The 17,115-nt window shown below is 41.2% G+C and overlaps 1 protein-coding gene across 2 annotated transcripts in view; it reads left to right on the forward strand.

Moving 5' to 3' along the window:
- Positions 1 to 17,115, forward strand: part of nos1apa (nitric oxide synthase 1 (neuronal) adaptor protein a) — a 204,422-nt gene that overhangs the window by 83,378 nt on the left and 103,929 nt on the right. For both annotated transcript variants that reach the window (XM_070554334.1, XM_070554335.1), the window contains exons 3-4: positions 2,161 to 2,253; positions 6,065 to 6,123. In XM_070554334.1, the coding sequence (XP_070410435.1) occupies positions 2,161 to 2,253; positions 6,065 to 6,123 (152 nt within the window). The remainder of the gene's footprint in view (positions 1 to 2,160; positions 2,254 to 6,064; positions 6,124 to 17,115) is intronic.

The raw sequence follows: 17,115 nt of genomic DNA on the forward strand, positions 1-17,115 counted from the left end.
TCACTTTACATTTGATCATATCGGAAAACTCACGTTTGTGTTAGAAACTGAATTCTCTGTTTACAAACTAGTGTTTTTTTGTACCTGACTCAATGCTGACAGGAATCAGCTGCTGCAGCGTTGTTGCTCGACTCTGAACGCAGCTCTATTAAAGGTGCTGGAGGTGAGTGAAGCTGTCTCAGCTTGACTGATGAGGAATATATCAACTGTAGTGCAACGAGGATCTGCCATTCACGAGAGTTTAATGTCGATGTTTGTCATTCCTGCTGTGAAGCCTGGCTCAGCAGCTTTTTGCTCCATTTTATTCATTTCCTCCTTTTCGCCATTTGCATCTTTATCTAGGTGAAATCCTCAATATATCGTGATATTGATTTTAGTCCATATGGTCCAGCCCTACCGCTGTCGTCTACGATCACCTCACCGGAAACCTGATTTCTGGATTCTACTTTTGTGTTTTCCTATAATGTTTTGTCGTCGTCGTCATCTTCCTCCGCTTATCCGGGTCCGGGTCGCGGGGGCAGCATCCCAACTAGGGAGCTCCAGGCCGTCATCTCCCCGGCCACCTCCACCAGCTCCTCCGGCAGGACCCCAAGGCGTTCCCGGACCAGATTGGAGATGTAACCTCTCCAACGTGTCCTGGGTTGACCCGGGGGCCTTCTGCCGGCAGGACATGCCCGAAACACCTCCCCAGGGAGGCGTCCAGGAGGCATCCTGACCAGATGCCCGAACCACCTCAACTGACTCCTCTCGATCCTGAGGAGCAGCAGTTCTACTCAGAGTCCCTCCCGAATGTCCGAGCTCCTCACCCTATCTCTAAGGCTGAGCCCGGCCACCCTACGGAGGAAACTCATTTCGGCCGCTTGTATCCGCGATCTCGTTCTTTCGGTCATTACCCAAAGCTCATGACCATAGGTGAGGATCGGGACGTAGATCAACCGGTAAATTAAGAGCCTGGCTATAATGTATTGTAAAAAAAACAAATGCTATAAAGTGAACAACTTATTTTACCTTCTTGCTTGCCATACCCCATTTGCCTCAAGATGTTTAAGTCTGAATTGGAGACATACCAAAATGAAAAATTGGGCCGATATTGTGCTGTTGTGGCCCATAACCAACATCACAGTTGCTGTCTCTGTCGCTGCATCCTTGTCTGTTTCTTCCTGTTGGCTACTTTTAGCACCCTTAGCACCCACTGTCAGGCTTTCTAAAAAAAACTAAAGAGAGACATAGTTCCTGTTTACGCTCTGTGAGTTTGCTGAATCTGCACCGAGCTAACGCAGCAGCGCCGAGATTTGGAATTCAACAACGGCAGGAAAAAAGCTCCAGAGTTGTTTAAAGATCCGAAGCCAGTGAACAGGAGCGATCCAGAAGTTATTTCTTGTACACCTAAGGCGTTACAAGATCTTTTTGTTTTACTCCAATACCGGGTGAAGCAGGCTAGAGGCTAATGTTGAGCTAACCATGCTAACCGTGAATTAGAGGCAAATAGTCGGTTCTAAAAATATCTCAATCTACTTTTACCAACAACTGGATATCACAGTGGAGTGTGTGTGTGTGTGTGTGTGTGTGTGTGTGTGTGTGTGTGTGTGTGTGTGTGTGTGTGTGTGTGTGTGTGTGTGAAGTGAATGAGTGAATCGTGGTGTTTGACTTCCTTTATTGAGTTGTTCAGAATTAAAACGGCAAGCTAACAGCGAGACGGCAAACAACACTTATTCCAACCCCAGAGACTTATTACCATAATAAGTGTAGTAAGTGCTCCCTACAGTAAAACACCCAAGAGTGCTAACACCAGCTATGACAATGTATTTATCTGCTCGTCTTTGCTTGTCATCTAGAATCTTCTGGTGCTGATCCTTAACTGGCAACAGCCATGGAACTCGCCCAACGGGAGTGAGAAAGTGATTGCAGTAGCCAAATTTGACGGCAGGATGTCATTCTTACATATTGCACCTTTAACTCTTAATTCCCTTGAGTGAGACATGAGGAAGACGGGCAGTTTTATCGATATCTGCTTCAGAATTCTTACATTTTAAGAAAGCGCTTCAGGTCCTCCTCATGTTACCTTGACCCTGCCAGTATGGCACATCCAACAACGGCCAATACCGATGCTAATGCCGAGTTCATCCCAAGACTGAGTGCATGTTTGTCTTCTCTTTGCAGTACGAGTTCAAGGTGAAAAATATCAAGAAGAAGAAAGTGAACATCGTGGTGTCTGTGGAAGGCGTCAAGGTCACTTTGAGAAAAAAGAAAAAAGTAAGTGACCCCTCTGCGATGCTTTTTAAATCCGTTTCTAACCATATTAGGGACATTTTTGTTATCTGATTTGAACACTGATTATTAGGGCTGAAAGTCAAAGCAGCATTTCTGGGGGGTTTTGTCTGATCCAGGATCTGTTCTGCAACTTTTTTTTTTTTTTTTACATCCGAGGTTTCCCCCTGTGTAATGGTGGCGACAACAGCCAGCGCGGGGGAGGGGGGGGGGGGTGTACCGTCTGGAGCCGAGCCCAACTCCACAGCTGACAGAGCTGCACATTTAGGTTATTTTCGCTGTTTTATTTTAATAATAATGGCACCATAGTTGAGTGAGGGCGAGAGACTCCTCCCACAGCGGAGCAGGTTCAGGCTGATTTTTAAAGCTTGGTTTATGCTTCATCAGCGCGGCTTGACGTGAAAGTTCCGCTTCTTTTAAAAATGGTTTGAAAAACGTGCAGCCAGCCTGCCTTGCTGATGCAGGGAAAACTGTACATTATTTGTTATTTAATACATTTGAAAGCTGTTTCTACCTTCAGATTTCCTTCTTCCGTTTTTGGAGTAGAACAAGAGCATGTTTTTTATAAAGCTCCTCTCTAGATAAAAACCACAAGTTGCTTCACAAGCACATGAAAAAAGATAATAATGGGAGAAAATATGATTAACTTTAACTGTTTTTATTGTATGATAAGATAGTAAATATTAATGTGAATGATTTGTTGTACTAGATTAGAATCTAGACCATCTTCTCACTTAACTCATTCAGTGCCGGCCCTTTCCTGATCGCTAAAGGCCGTCGCTGCCAGCGTTTTTCAGCGTTTTATTGTTTTTTTTAAGAGTCACAGAACATTGAGCTTTATGATGTCGACACCAAAACAACCAAAACAAAGCGGAGACTCACCTCTTACATCAGGAAGAATCCGCGTGTTTCGAGTGTTATCCGTTCTTTTATAATCCGTTGTTGAACTGTGATCGGCAGAAGCTTTTCCGGTTCGCGCCTCACTTTTTTTACAGCAACGGCCCAAAACGATCTCTTAACACATGGATGTTCTGCTTCCTGATCACGTGACGTGTGACGTATGCGGATGAAGATCGGCTTTAGAGCTGGGATGTTTGTTCTCTCAACGCGGGGGCTCGTCCGACGCCCACACAGTAACAAAATGCACATGACGACTTTAGTTGTCAATGGCAGTGAATGAGTTTATATACAGAATGGCTTGGCAGGCTAGTGTTGTACCTTTGAAGAAAATCGTGAATTGAACTGAAATCGCAACCTCGGCTACAAAAATTGCAATTCTATCTTTTCCTCAAATTGTTCAGCCCTACTGATTATTAGGGACGTGTATTGATTAAATTCAGGCGATGCGATACGTATCACGATACAGGGGAGACGATTCGATATATATTGCGTTACATTCAGCCAGATGAAGTTAGCGATATTTTTGACTGAATTTTTTGTAGGAAAATTCAATAAACAGTCCAAACTGATACAAATAATGTTTAACATGAGGTATCTGAGTCATGACAGAAGGATTTACATTTCAGTGGTGGAAACAAAACCCATTGCACACTGCTGCCAACTAGTGGTCGGTGTTTGAATTGAACCAAAAGAAAAGAAAAAACACAAATGTTTGCATGTAAATTCTTCCAAAAATTAGATACACGGCTTGTTAATACCGATGTAATATTGCAAGAAAAAACATCATGATGTATTGCCATATCAATATTTTCTTACATCCCCACTGATTATAAAATTGCCAATTCCATGGCTCCAATGCTGATGTTTTTGCAGCTCAGTGGTCTGGTGGTAGAGTGTCCGCCCTGAGACTGGGAGATCAGGGTTCGATTCCTGGTCGGGTCATACCAAAGACTTTGAAAAAAATGGGACCCAATGCCTCCCTGCTTGACACTCAGCATTACGGGGTTGGATTGGGGGTTTAAACCACCAAATGGTTCCCGAGCGCGGCTGTGTCTGCAGCTCACCGCTCCCCCAGGGGATGGGTCAAATGCGGAAAACAAACTAATGGAACTCTAACTTTAACTTCACACTACTGCGTTTACACAAGGACGTCAGGTGCATGCTCCCAGGATTATTTGACGTGTACAGAGCTGCAGCTGCAGCTTTCTCTTCTAACCATGAAGGTAAATTATCATTCAGTCTATTTCTTTATTGAAAATACTTTTATGTTTCACGTGAATTAGCTTTCAGAAACAGCTCTGTGGAGCCTTGATTCTACAGTTTTGTCACGAGGAATTTTTTTTTATAAACTGAATATTCTAATAATTCTGTGAATCGTTTCAGACTGAGATCCAGATGGGTCTACATCTCAGCAACACTCGTGGGATAAAATAATTGTCTGGGCAAATTAAATTAAAATAGGATTTTTGTTTTTAAATGACAGAAATTCTCACAAAAGTTAACGTATTGTTTATAATTATGATAATCTAGATCTGTTTAAATGAAAGTAAAAGTACTTTATTGCACGACTATTTTATTATTCAGAAGTGGTGGTGTCCAGTCCTGGTCCTTGAGGATCACCATTCTGCATGTTTTAGATGTTTCTCTGCTCCAACACATCTGGTTTGAATCAATAGGTGGTTAACAGGCTTCTGGAGAACTTAAGGTCATCCTGAAGAGGGTTACGGTTACAGTCCATCACTGAACCAGGCATCGGAGATTGGGACTGGAACTGGACGTCACTTTTGTTACGAGCGGACAGGATTCACAATAATTACAATTACATCCTTATGGTTCATCTCAAGGAGGAGGATGGTAATTCAGGGTGAACCTAATGCATAAAATAACAAAACACAGCAGTCTCAATAGTAATTAAGAAAAACTTTATCGTTAAATGTGAAATAAAAAAAAAGTTCACCACTAAAATCCCTCAATCTAACTATTGCTGATCACACACAAGGAGCAAGGCGGAGTGGTGGATGGTTGGAAGGAGCAGACAATGGGACGTCAGCTGCTCCTAGCCAATTGAAAAGCTTTGTTGTTGGCGTCCACCAAACCCGCGGGCACCTGCACACTCAAAGGAAATTTCAAATGAAAACAGAAAAAATGCCTCTTACGGCCACTCTTGTACCACTGTTCTGAACCAACATCAGGAGTTCGTCAAACTCCAGCTGCCTTGTTAATTAGCCTTCTCATTAGTAAGACAGACACGCTAACTCTCTCAGCAGGTTGCAAATGCCAGTTTTAAAAACAAAACCGGTAGCCAAGCTCAGACCATGAGCCCTCGCCAACCGGTGGTAGAGGGGGAGGTCCACAATCCACCCCACGCCAATTATTGGTCAAAAAGGTCTAAAATATTTTATGTTTGGGCAATTTATCCAGACTTTAATCATTTTAGTTCCTTTAGTTCGCAGCATGAGTTTTGGGGTGTATTTGGTAAATAAACGCATAATTTAATAGTTCAAACCAGTGATTAGAGGGTTTGCCTTCACCTTCTCCTTTGTCCTTGAAATCTAAAATGTCAAACGTTACTGTCGGCGAGCTATTTACATGCCGGCGTACGGCAGAGGCATTGACGGACGGAGATGAGCGCAAGTGAATGACTTGAGTCAACAAAGGGCACCGTGGAGACAGAAATCAATATGAATAATTCCTGGGTGCCCGTGGGTTGACATTTGATTGTGACCTTAAACTGAAAGATGGAATGAATCAAACAGACAATAAAAGCCAACAATGGGTGTTTTCTTTTTTTAATCATGCTTTGTAATAAGCTTTTCTAGATGAGGGAGTTTGATCTGCTTTATTGCTGTTTGTATTTTATTTACGCCTAAATTCTGGTGTTTTTATGTTTCTACAGAAGAAAGAGTGGATGTGGGATGAAAGTAAGATGATGGTGATGCAAGACCCCATTTACAGGTAACGTGGCCTTTCCCAATGCTCCAAATGAAAAGTTCTTTTATCTGAAGAGTTGGTTTTGAAAAGAAATAAAATTAAAATCCTAAAAGAAAATGTTCCTCCTAGACTTTTAAAATCAGTTTGAATACCCCAACGTACCTTTGCTGTTACTTAGGGATGCACCAATATGAGAATTTTGGGTTGATACCGATTTCCGATATTAATATCACCGTAATGGCTGATCGCCGATATTTGCCGATACCGATATACGCAGATTTTGTGTAGGATGAAAATGATCAAAGCTGAGTTTACGTTATGTACACACACCACAAACATGTATGCTTCTGAGATGATTACAGTCGCTGTCACATGACTAAACAAATACACATCACCACCCCCACCCTCTGAAACAGATAAACAAATGGAAACAAGATGGAAAACATATTGATTGTTAATATTGGCCCAGTTTTATTTATCGGACAGATACTGATTTGTTAAGAAATGACTAACATCGGCCAATACCGATAATGATGCTGATATGTTTTGCCGTCCCTACTGTTGCTTCATTCCTAGAAGAAGAAAATGTCATTTCTATAGCGCCTCTCAAGATAAAAATCACGAGGCGCTTCACAAAAGCAAAAAATGTAAAAATATAAAAAAGAATTTAGAAAATGATTAAAAATATATTTAAAATGGGCAAAAAATAGACAATTGTGATTAAAACATCTAAAGAAAGAGAGAGTGAATAGGAAATCAGTGGATCCTGAGGAAGGCAGAATAGGTAGGGAACAGGTCCCGTGTTCTCCGGTTCTCCGGTTATTTGAACCCAAGGCTCGGGAGCAGGATATTCCCTTCAGCCAAGCAGACAGCTGCCAGCAGCAGCAGCACTTTCCTTCTGATTTCCACCCTGGGGTTATATCAAAATCAGTGTGATGTTTTTTTAAGACTTACCACAGACACTCATATCACAGCAGAAGCCCTTTACCCTAATTTGCTGCAGATGATTCCGATCAAAGCGCGGGACGACACTCCTGCTGCTCCGCTGTTGCTGTGGGGTAGTCGGTGTGGATGCCTCCTGAGAAGGGTTGCTATTTTTAACTTCAATTTCTCAGAAAGAATGTTTCAGATATTGAGTTTTAGGTGTTTTTCAGGTAAGTTCATCTGTGACTTATTAGTTCTGTAGGCACAGGCTGAACAGAAATGGTCCACTTCTAGTTTTTTACCTGATTTCTGAAGTGTTGCACATTTTTTTCATAATTTATTTTTGTACAGAAAGACAAAACAGAGGAGCTGCTCTCCCCATAGCAGCAACACGCTGAGCACGTTTTACAGATTCAAACATCAATAACTCACATTCAAAACAAACCTGTAGTGGTTTGTTTTGATCAAAACGAACCACTACAGGAGCTAGACAAATCAGAGTGCCCTCTACCTGGACGCCCTGCAAGGATACGCATCATTCTGAGATGTGCAAAAGTCTAAATAAATCCACCTTTTGTTGCCTTACATCCTGTTTTCAAGCAGCGGTATTTTAAAGGGGTCATCATCATTGGCTTCAGCTTTCCGTCCTCGAATCTGACTAGAACAACTTGTTGTTGATATTCTTTTAAAACAAAAATGAATGAGTGAAGAACTAAAAAGATAGTTCTGGGCCCAAAAAAGGAGCTGAAATCGAGCAGAGATTAGAAACAGGACCTGAGAGATGCATCATTCAACAGCTAGTGACCATTGGTGTCAAAAAACCATCTTCTGCGTCAAAATGTAAGAAGATTTTCATAGATTCAAATAAAACCAAAGCAATCTGCATCTTTGTGGTACACTGCTGGTAATAAACTGCCTGAAAAGCTAGAACTGGTTCTTTACTAAGCTGTTTGAGTTTAGGAGTCTTGTTATTCCTGAGTGTTTGATAGATCACAAACTAAGTTATTTAAGTAAATACCTTCTTGCCCTGACGGTAGCCTCTGACAGTGGAGTGAGAGACGAACCACCGGGCCGGTACATCCTCTGTAGGATTGAAGGCAGAGCTCCGAGATCGTGGGTCTGTCTCTATCTGAACAATCACCTATGGTCATGAGATTTGACTGACCCTCATGAATGAAGGAACTAGATTCCAGATGTGAGAGGATCAAATGAACTTTCTCCATAGGGTGGTCAGGCTGCTCCTCGCCGTTGGCTTAGGTTGTGTGGGAATCTGATTGCAAAATCTTCTCACCTTCCCTTTGAGGGGTTTCCAGGTATGTCCTTTTGGAAGGAGATCCTGGGAATTATGTATTATTTTCCCTCTGTGGCCATGGAATACGTTGGAAAACCTCAGTTGGTGCAGGACAAGGCTTGTATGGGTTTCCCCAAGGATCGGGATAGGCGTTGGAAAATGGATAAACGAATGAATAGATGGATAAATGGATGAATAGATGAGTGGATGGATGGACAAATGGATGAATAAATGAGTGAACAAATGGGTGGATGGCGTCGACATGGTCGGGACATAGAAGGGGGTGCGCGGCTAAATAAGTTTGGGAACCACTGCTATAAAGTATAGTATAGGATAAAGACAGGACCAGGGATTTGTGAAATAGCAGCCATATTTCTCAGAAGAACTTTGAAAGACCTTCAAAGCGTCTGGAGAACTAATGATCTTGATTACTTTTCAACGTTCGGCTATAATGTGATATTTTAGAAGGCCTCAGTCATAGATGGAGGGATGTTTACTCTAAATTAGGTCTAAAAAGGATCAGAATGAAGGTAAAACCTGAGACTGACGCACCGTAATCTACACTGAATGACACACACCTTTTCTCCATGGCTTCTTGGCTCTGTTTTCTCTCCACACACACTTTGACACACTTCCTCCTAGTTGGTGCAGCTCTGAAGTGCATCCAGGAGCCCCGTTGGGGGTTTGGGTTTTTTTTTTTTTTGGAAATGATTCTGTCAGAAAGATGAATTTAGCCTTGGCTGTTTATGTAAGCATACCGCGTGTAGGAATTCTGGGAGATTTTGTTTGGTGGGAGATGTCCTAGCGTGTCCGACACAACTCAGCCTTGGATTTTTAATATTGCAGTCGCAAAGTCCCCCCCCCCCCCCCCCCCAATCGAAGGATGGAGGCGGCGTGTGAACGGTATGCCTCATCCATCAGTCGTTGTCGCGTGCTGAACTGACTCTGACACTTTCTGATGACATCTTGTTTCGTCTGTTCTCGTCCTCTACTGGATAATTGCCTCAGAGTTTGCTCTAGTCACGTTTCGGCTCAAATTTTTTAACTGCACAGTCTGATTCCCATGGTGCCTCTCGTTCAGGTTTTTTTTTTTCAGCTGCCATCATGATGAATGAATGAATGAATTGAAGCAGAGCTCTGTTGTTTTTCTCCACCTGTTACAAAAATCCGATATTGTGGCGTTTTATTCATTAGCTGTGAGGTGAGGTTCAACTCCTTTTGAATCTCGTCTTTCATCCACCGGCTGTAATGTTTTCAACTGTTTTCTGTAAATTCACAGTAAGTACTAAATGCAATTGTGATGCCACAAAATACTCATAGGTCCTAATTTGGTGACCTTCTTCCTGTTTTACATGTACTAATCCTATGAACTAGAGGTGTGGACTCGAGTCACATGGCTTTGACTCGAGTCATTATTTTAATGACTTCTGACTTGACTTGATAAAATCTATAAAGACTTACAACTTGACTCTGACTTGAATGCCAATGACTTGCGACTTGAATTGACTTGCATCTGTTGACTTGATGATGACTTGAGCATATTTGATATTTTAGCACAAAAGTGACACGGCATGGACATAAATCATTCTTTGTTCTGCATCTGAATTTTTACTGCTAAATGCAGCGGCACTTTCGGTTGCACTTTCTGCTTGTTTGAGCAAATAAATTAAGTTTTAAGAAGCTTTAATTCTGAAATGTATTTATTATGGTGAATGGTAAATGGCCTGTATTTGATATAGCGCCTTCTGGAGTCCTGGAACCCCCCAAGGCGCTTTACAACACAACCAGTCATTCACCCATTCACACACTGGCGGGGATGAGCTACGATGTAGCCACAGCTGCCCTGGGGCGTACTGACAGAGGCAAGCCATTAAATTGAAGTTTGACAGATGACTTGATTATGACTTGAAAATTCAAAGTTAAGGACTTGGACTTGACTTGGACTTGGTTGTCTTTAACTTGGACTTGACTGGAAAGACTTGTGACTTAGGCCCTGTCCACACGTAGCTGGGGATCTGCCAAAACGTAGATATTTTTCTAAGTTTTGGCCTGTCATCCACACGAAAACGGAGTTTTTTCACACGAAAACGGATCTTTTTAAAAACTCCGGCCAAAGTGAAGATCTGCGTTTTCTCCGTTTTGGGTGTCTGCGTGTGGACAGACAAAACCGGAGTTTTAAGGTCCGCAACGTCACTTTCCGCGACAAAAAAATGCTGACATCACGTGTGCGACCTGTGTTTACACTAGCCGACAGTATGGATGCCCTCAGAGCTGTGCTCGCTTTATCAATCGTCCAAGCGCTTTTTGCTTGTTTGTTTTTGCAAGAGGAATTACTGCTCCTTGCGGAAGACCACAGACGAAGGACGAGGTTAAGAATGGGGGAAGTACTGCCGCCTACAGGTCTGGCATGTCCTTAACAACGTATTTATCCGGGTAGGTGTGGACAGTTTGTTTTTAAAACGCGGTGGTGTGGATGCAAGTTTTTGGAGGGGCGGATATTCGTTTTAAAAAACCCCCGGCTACGTGTGGACTAGGCCTTACTTGTGACTTGCAAAGCAGTGACTTGGTCGCACCTCTGCTCTGAACTCACCAAGGTTTGATGCTGATACAAGTGTTAGTTTTTATCAGATTTGCTGCTTCAGTGTTTCTGTCTTATCAACACGTTTCTTTAAAGCTGGGCGGACACTGTGCGACTTTTTCACTCGTAGCTGCAGCATTAGCTCACTGCAGATTCGCCAAACTCGGTGTAAACAGTAACTACGTGTTGCTTTCATTTTTTTCAGAAGGAGCAAAACTGACAACCTCCAGCCAGCTGAGTGAAATCTGTTTCAGTGTAACCTTCCGTCCAACATAATAGAGACATTATATTGTTTTGTGATCATTTCACTGTAAAATTCTTACAAATTGCACCTTTTAAAGAGCTGAAATCAATATAGAGTTGGTCGTCAGGAACAGAAAACACAGATAAGAGTATCAGTTATTATTCTTCTGTTGCTGATGAAATCTTGATTTTTATCAACTCAGTTTTTGGTTGAACTCATTTTTTGTCTATGATATTTATTTTCATAACCCAGAGATGTTTTCTGTGTCCTTGAATGTGTTTAGTTGTTTCAGATTGTAATTAAATGTGTTTTGCATAACTGCACTCTTTAATCCCGAGCATCGTCTCCCAGAACCTCATTTACAAATCTGACACGGTGGTGTTGTCTTATTAACAAAGATTGGGGTGTGAATAGAATTAAAAGATTTAAACATTATTTTAATCCGTGTAGAAATTAGAATTCTTGTGGAGATAACATTGTGCAAATGTAACCTTTTGGTACTGAATTAGAATTAATTAAGTTCATGCGATAAATTTTCACGTATCATTTTTTGTGTGGAACTGTACAGGAAAGCCCGTGGCCGGCTTTAAACGCTCCCGTGAGGGTTTTTTCTGACGTTCGGTGGCTGGACGCTGTGTGGCTGAATCATTTGGGAGGATTTGCCGAGTGCTTTGCATATTTCTTTTGTGCGTCCCTTTTCATCTTCGGCTGCTTTCTAGCTGTAGCTGCTGGCGCTCAGCCACTGAAGAGTCCACCACCTCGTATGCAAACTCAGCACTGGTGGGAGATGACACGGTCATGATCACGTTGTGTCCCATTCCTATTTTAACTTGCCAAAAGATGCTTCTATGTAATTCTGCTAAACCATCATCCACAAAGTAAATGTCGTCATACTTTTTGTTTTCTCTTGTTTCCGTCTTCTGGTTTCTAAAATACAGATTTGAACAGAAACAAACTATCTCACTATAAATATTTCATATTATTATTATTATCATTATTATTGATACAGGTGAAACAGATCAAATTAGAATTTGGTGCAAAAGTACTTTTACTTCAGTAATTCAACTTAGATTGAGAGACAGTGTAAAAGCTCAGCAACCCTTTGCAGTAGCCTAATGGGCTCGATACACGGGAGGCGACAAACGACCGTGATCAGCGAAATTCGTCGCTGTCGCTTTTATTACCTGACACACGGCAGGCGACCCCCGGCAGCGGCCAGCGGCAAAGCCGTCGGCGCATTCTGTTCCATGGCGAAATCGAATCTTCCGTTGTTTTGATTGGCTGTGTCAGGTTGGAGGGAATTTAGGTTACTTAAGCAGCTCAGAGTTAAAAATAAGCGGTAGAAATGATGTTTCACTAGGTGCTGCTAGAGTTATGTGAAATCTTACTTCTGATTTTACTATATAAACAAAAAAAATCCGAGAATGGGTTCATCCCATATTACAAACCAATATTGTACAGTTCTGGGAAATCCGTCACAGCAAGTATCAACTTCTCCTCCATGTTTGCTCGGAGGTGTACGGAGCATCCTGCCCGCTCATTGGTCAGTGAATGAAACCTCCGTTGATTGGTCCTCGTCCGAGCGACAGCGATGAAATGTTGAAAATATTTCAACTTTCTGGGATCGCGTCGCTGGGTCGCCTGTGCACGACACGTGCACAAGCGCAGAATTTCACATGCACATTTTGCGCGTTTCGCTTAGTAGGAGGGCCGGCATGTGTTTGCAAGAGGAACATGGCAGAAGCAGCGAGACCCAAAAAAAGTAAAAACTTCTGAAGTTTGGGAGCATTTTCAGTTAAATCAGGCGACGACATTCGTTACCTGCAACGTTTGTAGGTCAGACTTAGCATGGCACGGGAGTACTGCAGTGATGATGCAGCATCTTAAACACAAGCATGTCTGAATCATCAGCGAGGAGGGAGAGAGCTCAGTGTCCGGGTAAGTTAAAAAAACTTTTCAAAAGTGATTTACCCAAGCCCCGGATTATTACACAGGCTAGACATTCCCTAAGCCAGTAAAAAACAAATAGTCTATAAAATCGTAAGTGCGATGCTTATTAGCTAAACGGGGGGGGACTTCCCGTAGACTCGCGCTGCTGCGAACCGGTTCCGCCATCACATTCCCGCAGAAACTGGTTGATCACACCGGGGCCAGACTACTAAAATGTGGCTTTACAACCACAATGTCGTCGGAAGCTAAAACACTTTTAAAAGGGAGGGGGGAGTCCTAACTGTTGCTGCAGGCGTGTTGTGTGAGAGTGCAGTTATATACTGGTTAATGTATTTTTGGGTTCAGTTGCTTTCATGTGGCCTAGTGTGAATCCATTTATAATGTTAAGTTGTTTGGTGTTGTTTTGGTAATGGAATTTGGGATTATTGGAACGATCAGCAGCATTTCTTGATGTGACTTTATGGCGGTTTCCCAGGGCATCATCACAAGGAGGATGGCATCCATTATTTTTTTGTTTTATTTGGTATTTTTTCAGTCATTTTTGGAAATAGTGATTAATTTTGATTAATTCACAGCCAATGTTTAATTACATTTAAAAATTAGTCGTTTGACATCCCCAGTTATAAGAAATGTCTTCGGATGAGATCAAACAAGACAGATGAGAATTGCCTGAAGCTGTTTAACTTGGACCAAGCATTTTAGGTCACACACAGGTGTAGCTTAGGGTCTCTGTCTATACACCTTATCCTCCCTTGCTCATCCCCTTCCAAAGTATTCTTAAGGCTTCATTTCTGGTTTTCCATTTTTTGAAAAATGAGGCAGAAAGAGGTGTTGTCTGGCGAATCGCATGGTACATGGTGGAGTCAACACTTTCTTACTTGCTATGCTAAAAGTTCGTGTTGTGTCATAATAGGCTGACTTTATTCTTTATGATCTCCAGGGCAAAACAACAAACACTGAGCAGCGTATTATTGTCAAGCAAATCATGCACACATCAACAAGCAGAAGTCGTCACAAATAGCGGCTGTAAGACATTTTAGGTGATAGCATGTTGTTTTTCTGCTATTGAACTATTTTCTAATAGCATTGTGTTTAATAAAGTGAAGGAAGGAGAGAAAAACGTTTCCCTAGTAGTTTTTAAAAATTTCCCCATGTAATCTGATAAATCGATTAATCGTGTCGAAACCCCATCCGATTAATCGATTATCCAAAAAATCGTTTGTTGCAGCCCTACTTGAGGGTGCTAAAAGCAAACCAAAGCTGCCTATTTCCCCTTAATATCTCTCAGAAGAGCTTAAAAAGTAAGATGTTTGTGAGAACAACCTTTGAGTGGTCACTACTGCGCTCCCAGATGTGATTTTTACTGTTGGTTATTGTCTGTGGGGTGCGGTCCGTTCATTGTCTGCTGTGTTCCTGCTTTGTGCCTCAGCCTACAGCAGCCGGTCTAAGCTGCGAGTCACAATCTGAGCTCCGGTGCCTCGTCTGAAGAGCTGAGCTGCTGTAAATCGTGTTGCTGGTGTGAAATCTGTGCCGATTGACAGATTTTATGAGAATGAATGTTTTTGAAAAGTGCTTTCACTGAAATGATCTCAAATTAAGTGATTTTCACTCAATAAATGGTACGCTCTGAAATGAGATGAACTGGTGTAAACGAAAATCCTTTAGGAAATGTGAAACGTCTGAATATTTAGTTTAGACAGTTTTTCAGTTTTAGGAAAAGAACGTTTTGCACATCAGGGAAATCGAGCACATATCTTACTAGAGAACTTACAAACACAAAATTAGCTCATTTGTTTACGGAATAACACTAAATTGGACACTTTTGCATCTCCTTGAAGCTGCCATAGCTCCTACTTTCCACGTGGTCAGATTTATAGCAGTTTTTTCAACGTTTAATGCCCCCCGCTTTCATCCTGGAAGAAGGTAAACTCACAACCATTTTTTTCTCCTTGTTTAGTGTGATTATGTGATTTTTGAGAGGCAAGCAGTTGGAGTCCTCTACGTGTTTTCACACAAAACCTAAAGTAGCTTTTGCTGCCTGTAAACATCACTTTCTTTACTTCAAAGTGTCTTTAAAATTCACAGACATCATATGTTAAGTCCCTGGTGCACATCATGGAAAAAGCTTTATCGCTTCATAGACTCCCATTCATTTCATTGACACTTTTTTAGAAAAACATAAACAGTCAATATGGATTTAGAGCGAATTGTACAACATCGCTGGCACTAATTGAAACACTAGAAGACATCACAAGTGCTATAGATCAGAAAAAGTGTGCAGTAGGAGTATTCATAGAGCTAAAAAAAACATTCGACACAGTCAATCATAACATCCTACTAAATTAACTAGAATTTTATAGAATCAGGGGGGTGGCACTAGACTGGATCAGGAATTTTTTGACCGACAGGAAGCAGTTTGTGAAGTTGGATGGAATCAACTCATCATGCTTGGACATTGTTTGTGGTGTTCCCCAGGGGTCAGTGCTTGGTCCAAAACTGTTCATTCTTCATATTAATGACATCTGCAAGGTGTCACAATCATTAAAGTTAATTCTATTTGCAGATGATACAAATATTTTCAGTTCTGGGAATAATTTCAAGGAACTCCTTCATACGCTCAACACAGAACTACAAAAAATTAAAAATTAATGGTTTGAATGGAATAAATTATCACTAAACTTGAATAAAATTAAAATCATGTTGTTTGGGAACAGCAGCCTAAATTTACAAGAACAAATCCAAATTGATGATGTGAGAATTGAAAGAGTGAAGCAGATCAGATTTCTTGGTGTAATAATAGACAATAGAATCAGCTGGAAAGCTCACATTAAACAAATAAACAATAAAATCTCAAGAAGCATCTCAATATTAAATAAAGGCAAACACATTCTGGACCAAAAGTAACTCCACATTCTACTGATCACTTATTTCCACATATTTAAATTACTGTACAGAGGTGTGGGGAAACGCCTATAAATGTGCATTATCATCATCTGTGTTACAAAAAAGGGCTCTAAGGATCATTCGTGACACTGGTTACAGAGATCATACAAACACATTATTTTTTTAATCACAAAAGTTCCATTTCAAACAGCACAGCTAAAGTATAAACAATAAACTACTCCAGACAACATATTAAAACTGTTTCGGAGGGGAGGTATCAGTTAGGCGGGGAGTTAAAATTTAAACATGCACGAGTCCGAACAACATAAAAAACATTTAGCGTGTCTGTGTGTGTGTGTGTGGCGTGAAACTGTGGAACAGAATGAGTGATGAATTGAGGCAATGTCCAAACATGATGCTGTTTAAAAAAAGGCTTAAACTCATGATGTTTACCAAATACAAGGAAGAAGAAGGTCCAAAAGTGTGTGCCTAAACACAAAATGTTTGTATTTATGACATGATCGTGATAAGCCATGTGCCATTTATGTGAATATGTTATAAAGTAAATTGCCAAAACGACCGAACAACATTAAATAACTATTAGTTATTTTATGTCGAGAAAGGGGTGGGATTTATTAAGCTGATGCTTCTTCCTTCTCTATTTTAAACATGTGTGTAAAAAAAAAAAGAAAAAAATACGAGAAGGGGAAGTTACTTATGTTGTATGTATTACTATGTGTATGTACGCATGTTCAAAATAAAATAAAGACAAACAAGACAAACACTGTAGGAAACTCAATGGTCCAGAAGTAGATGGGCGTGGCTTAGACTCCCCTTGTTCCGGTCTTTGAGCGGAAAACGTAAGTTTGTATGTAATCACTAAAAAGTTAATTGATAAACCATCAGGAATTGTTTTGTCTTTATTTCCCTTTATAAATTAGGCTGTGTCATTTTGGTCCAACATTACAGTTTTCTGAGTTTTGTTAACAAAGGCAGCGGAAGAGTCATGTGTTAGCCAATCAGAGATGAGAGGCTTGCATAGCATGAATATTAATGAGTGAGACTGTTGTCCAATGCCCTCCCATTACTCAAAACCCCAGAAACAGGAGCGCCAGAGCTTTTTATGACTTTCATTCATACTAGAGG

This window comes from Nothobranchius furzeri, chromosome 8 (assembly GCF_043380555.1).
Source record: "Nothobranchius furzeri strain GRZ-AD chromosome 8, NfurGRZ-RIMD1, whole genome shotgun sequence".
NCBI lineage: Eukaryota > Metazoa > Chordata > Actinopteri > Cyprinodontiformes > Nothobranchiidae > Nothobranchius > Nothobranchius furzeri.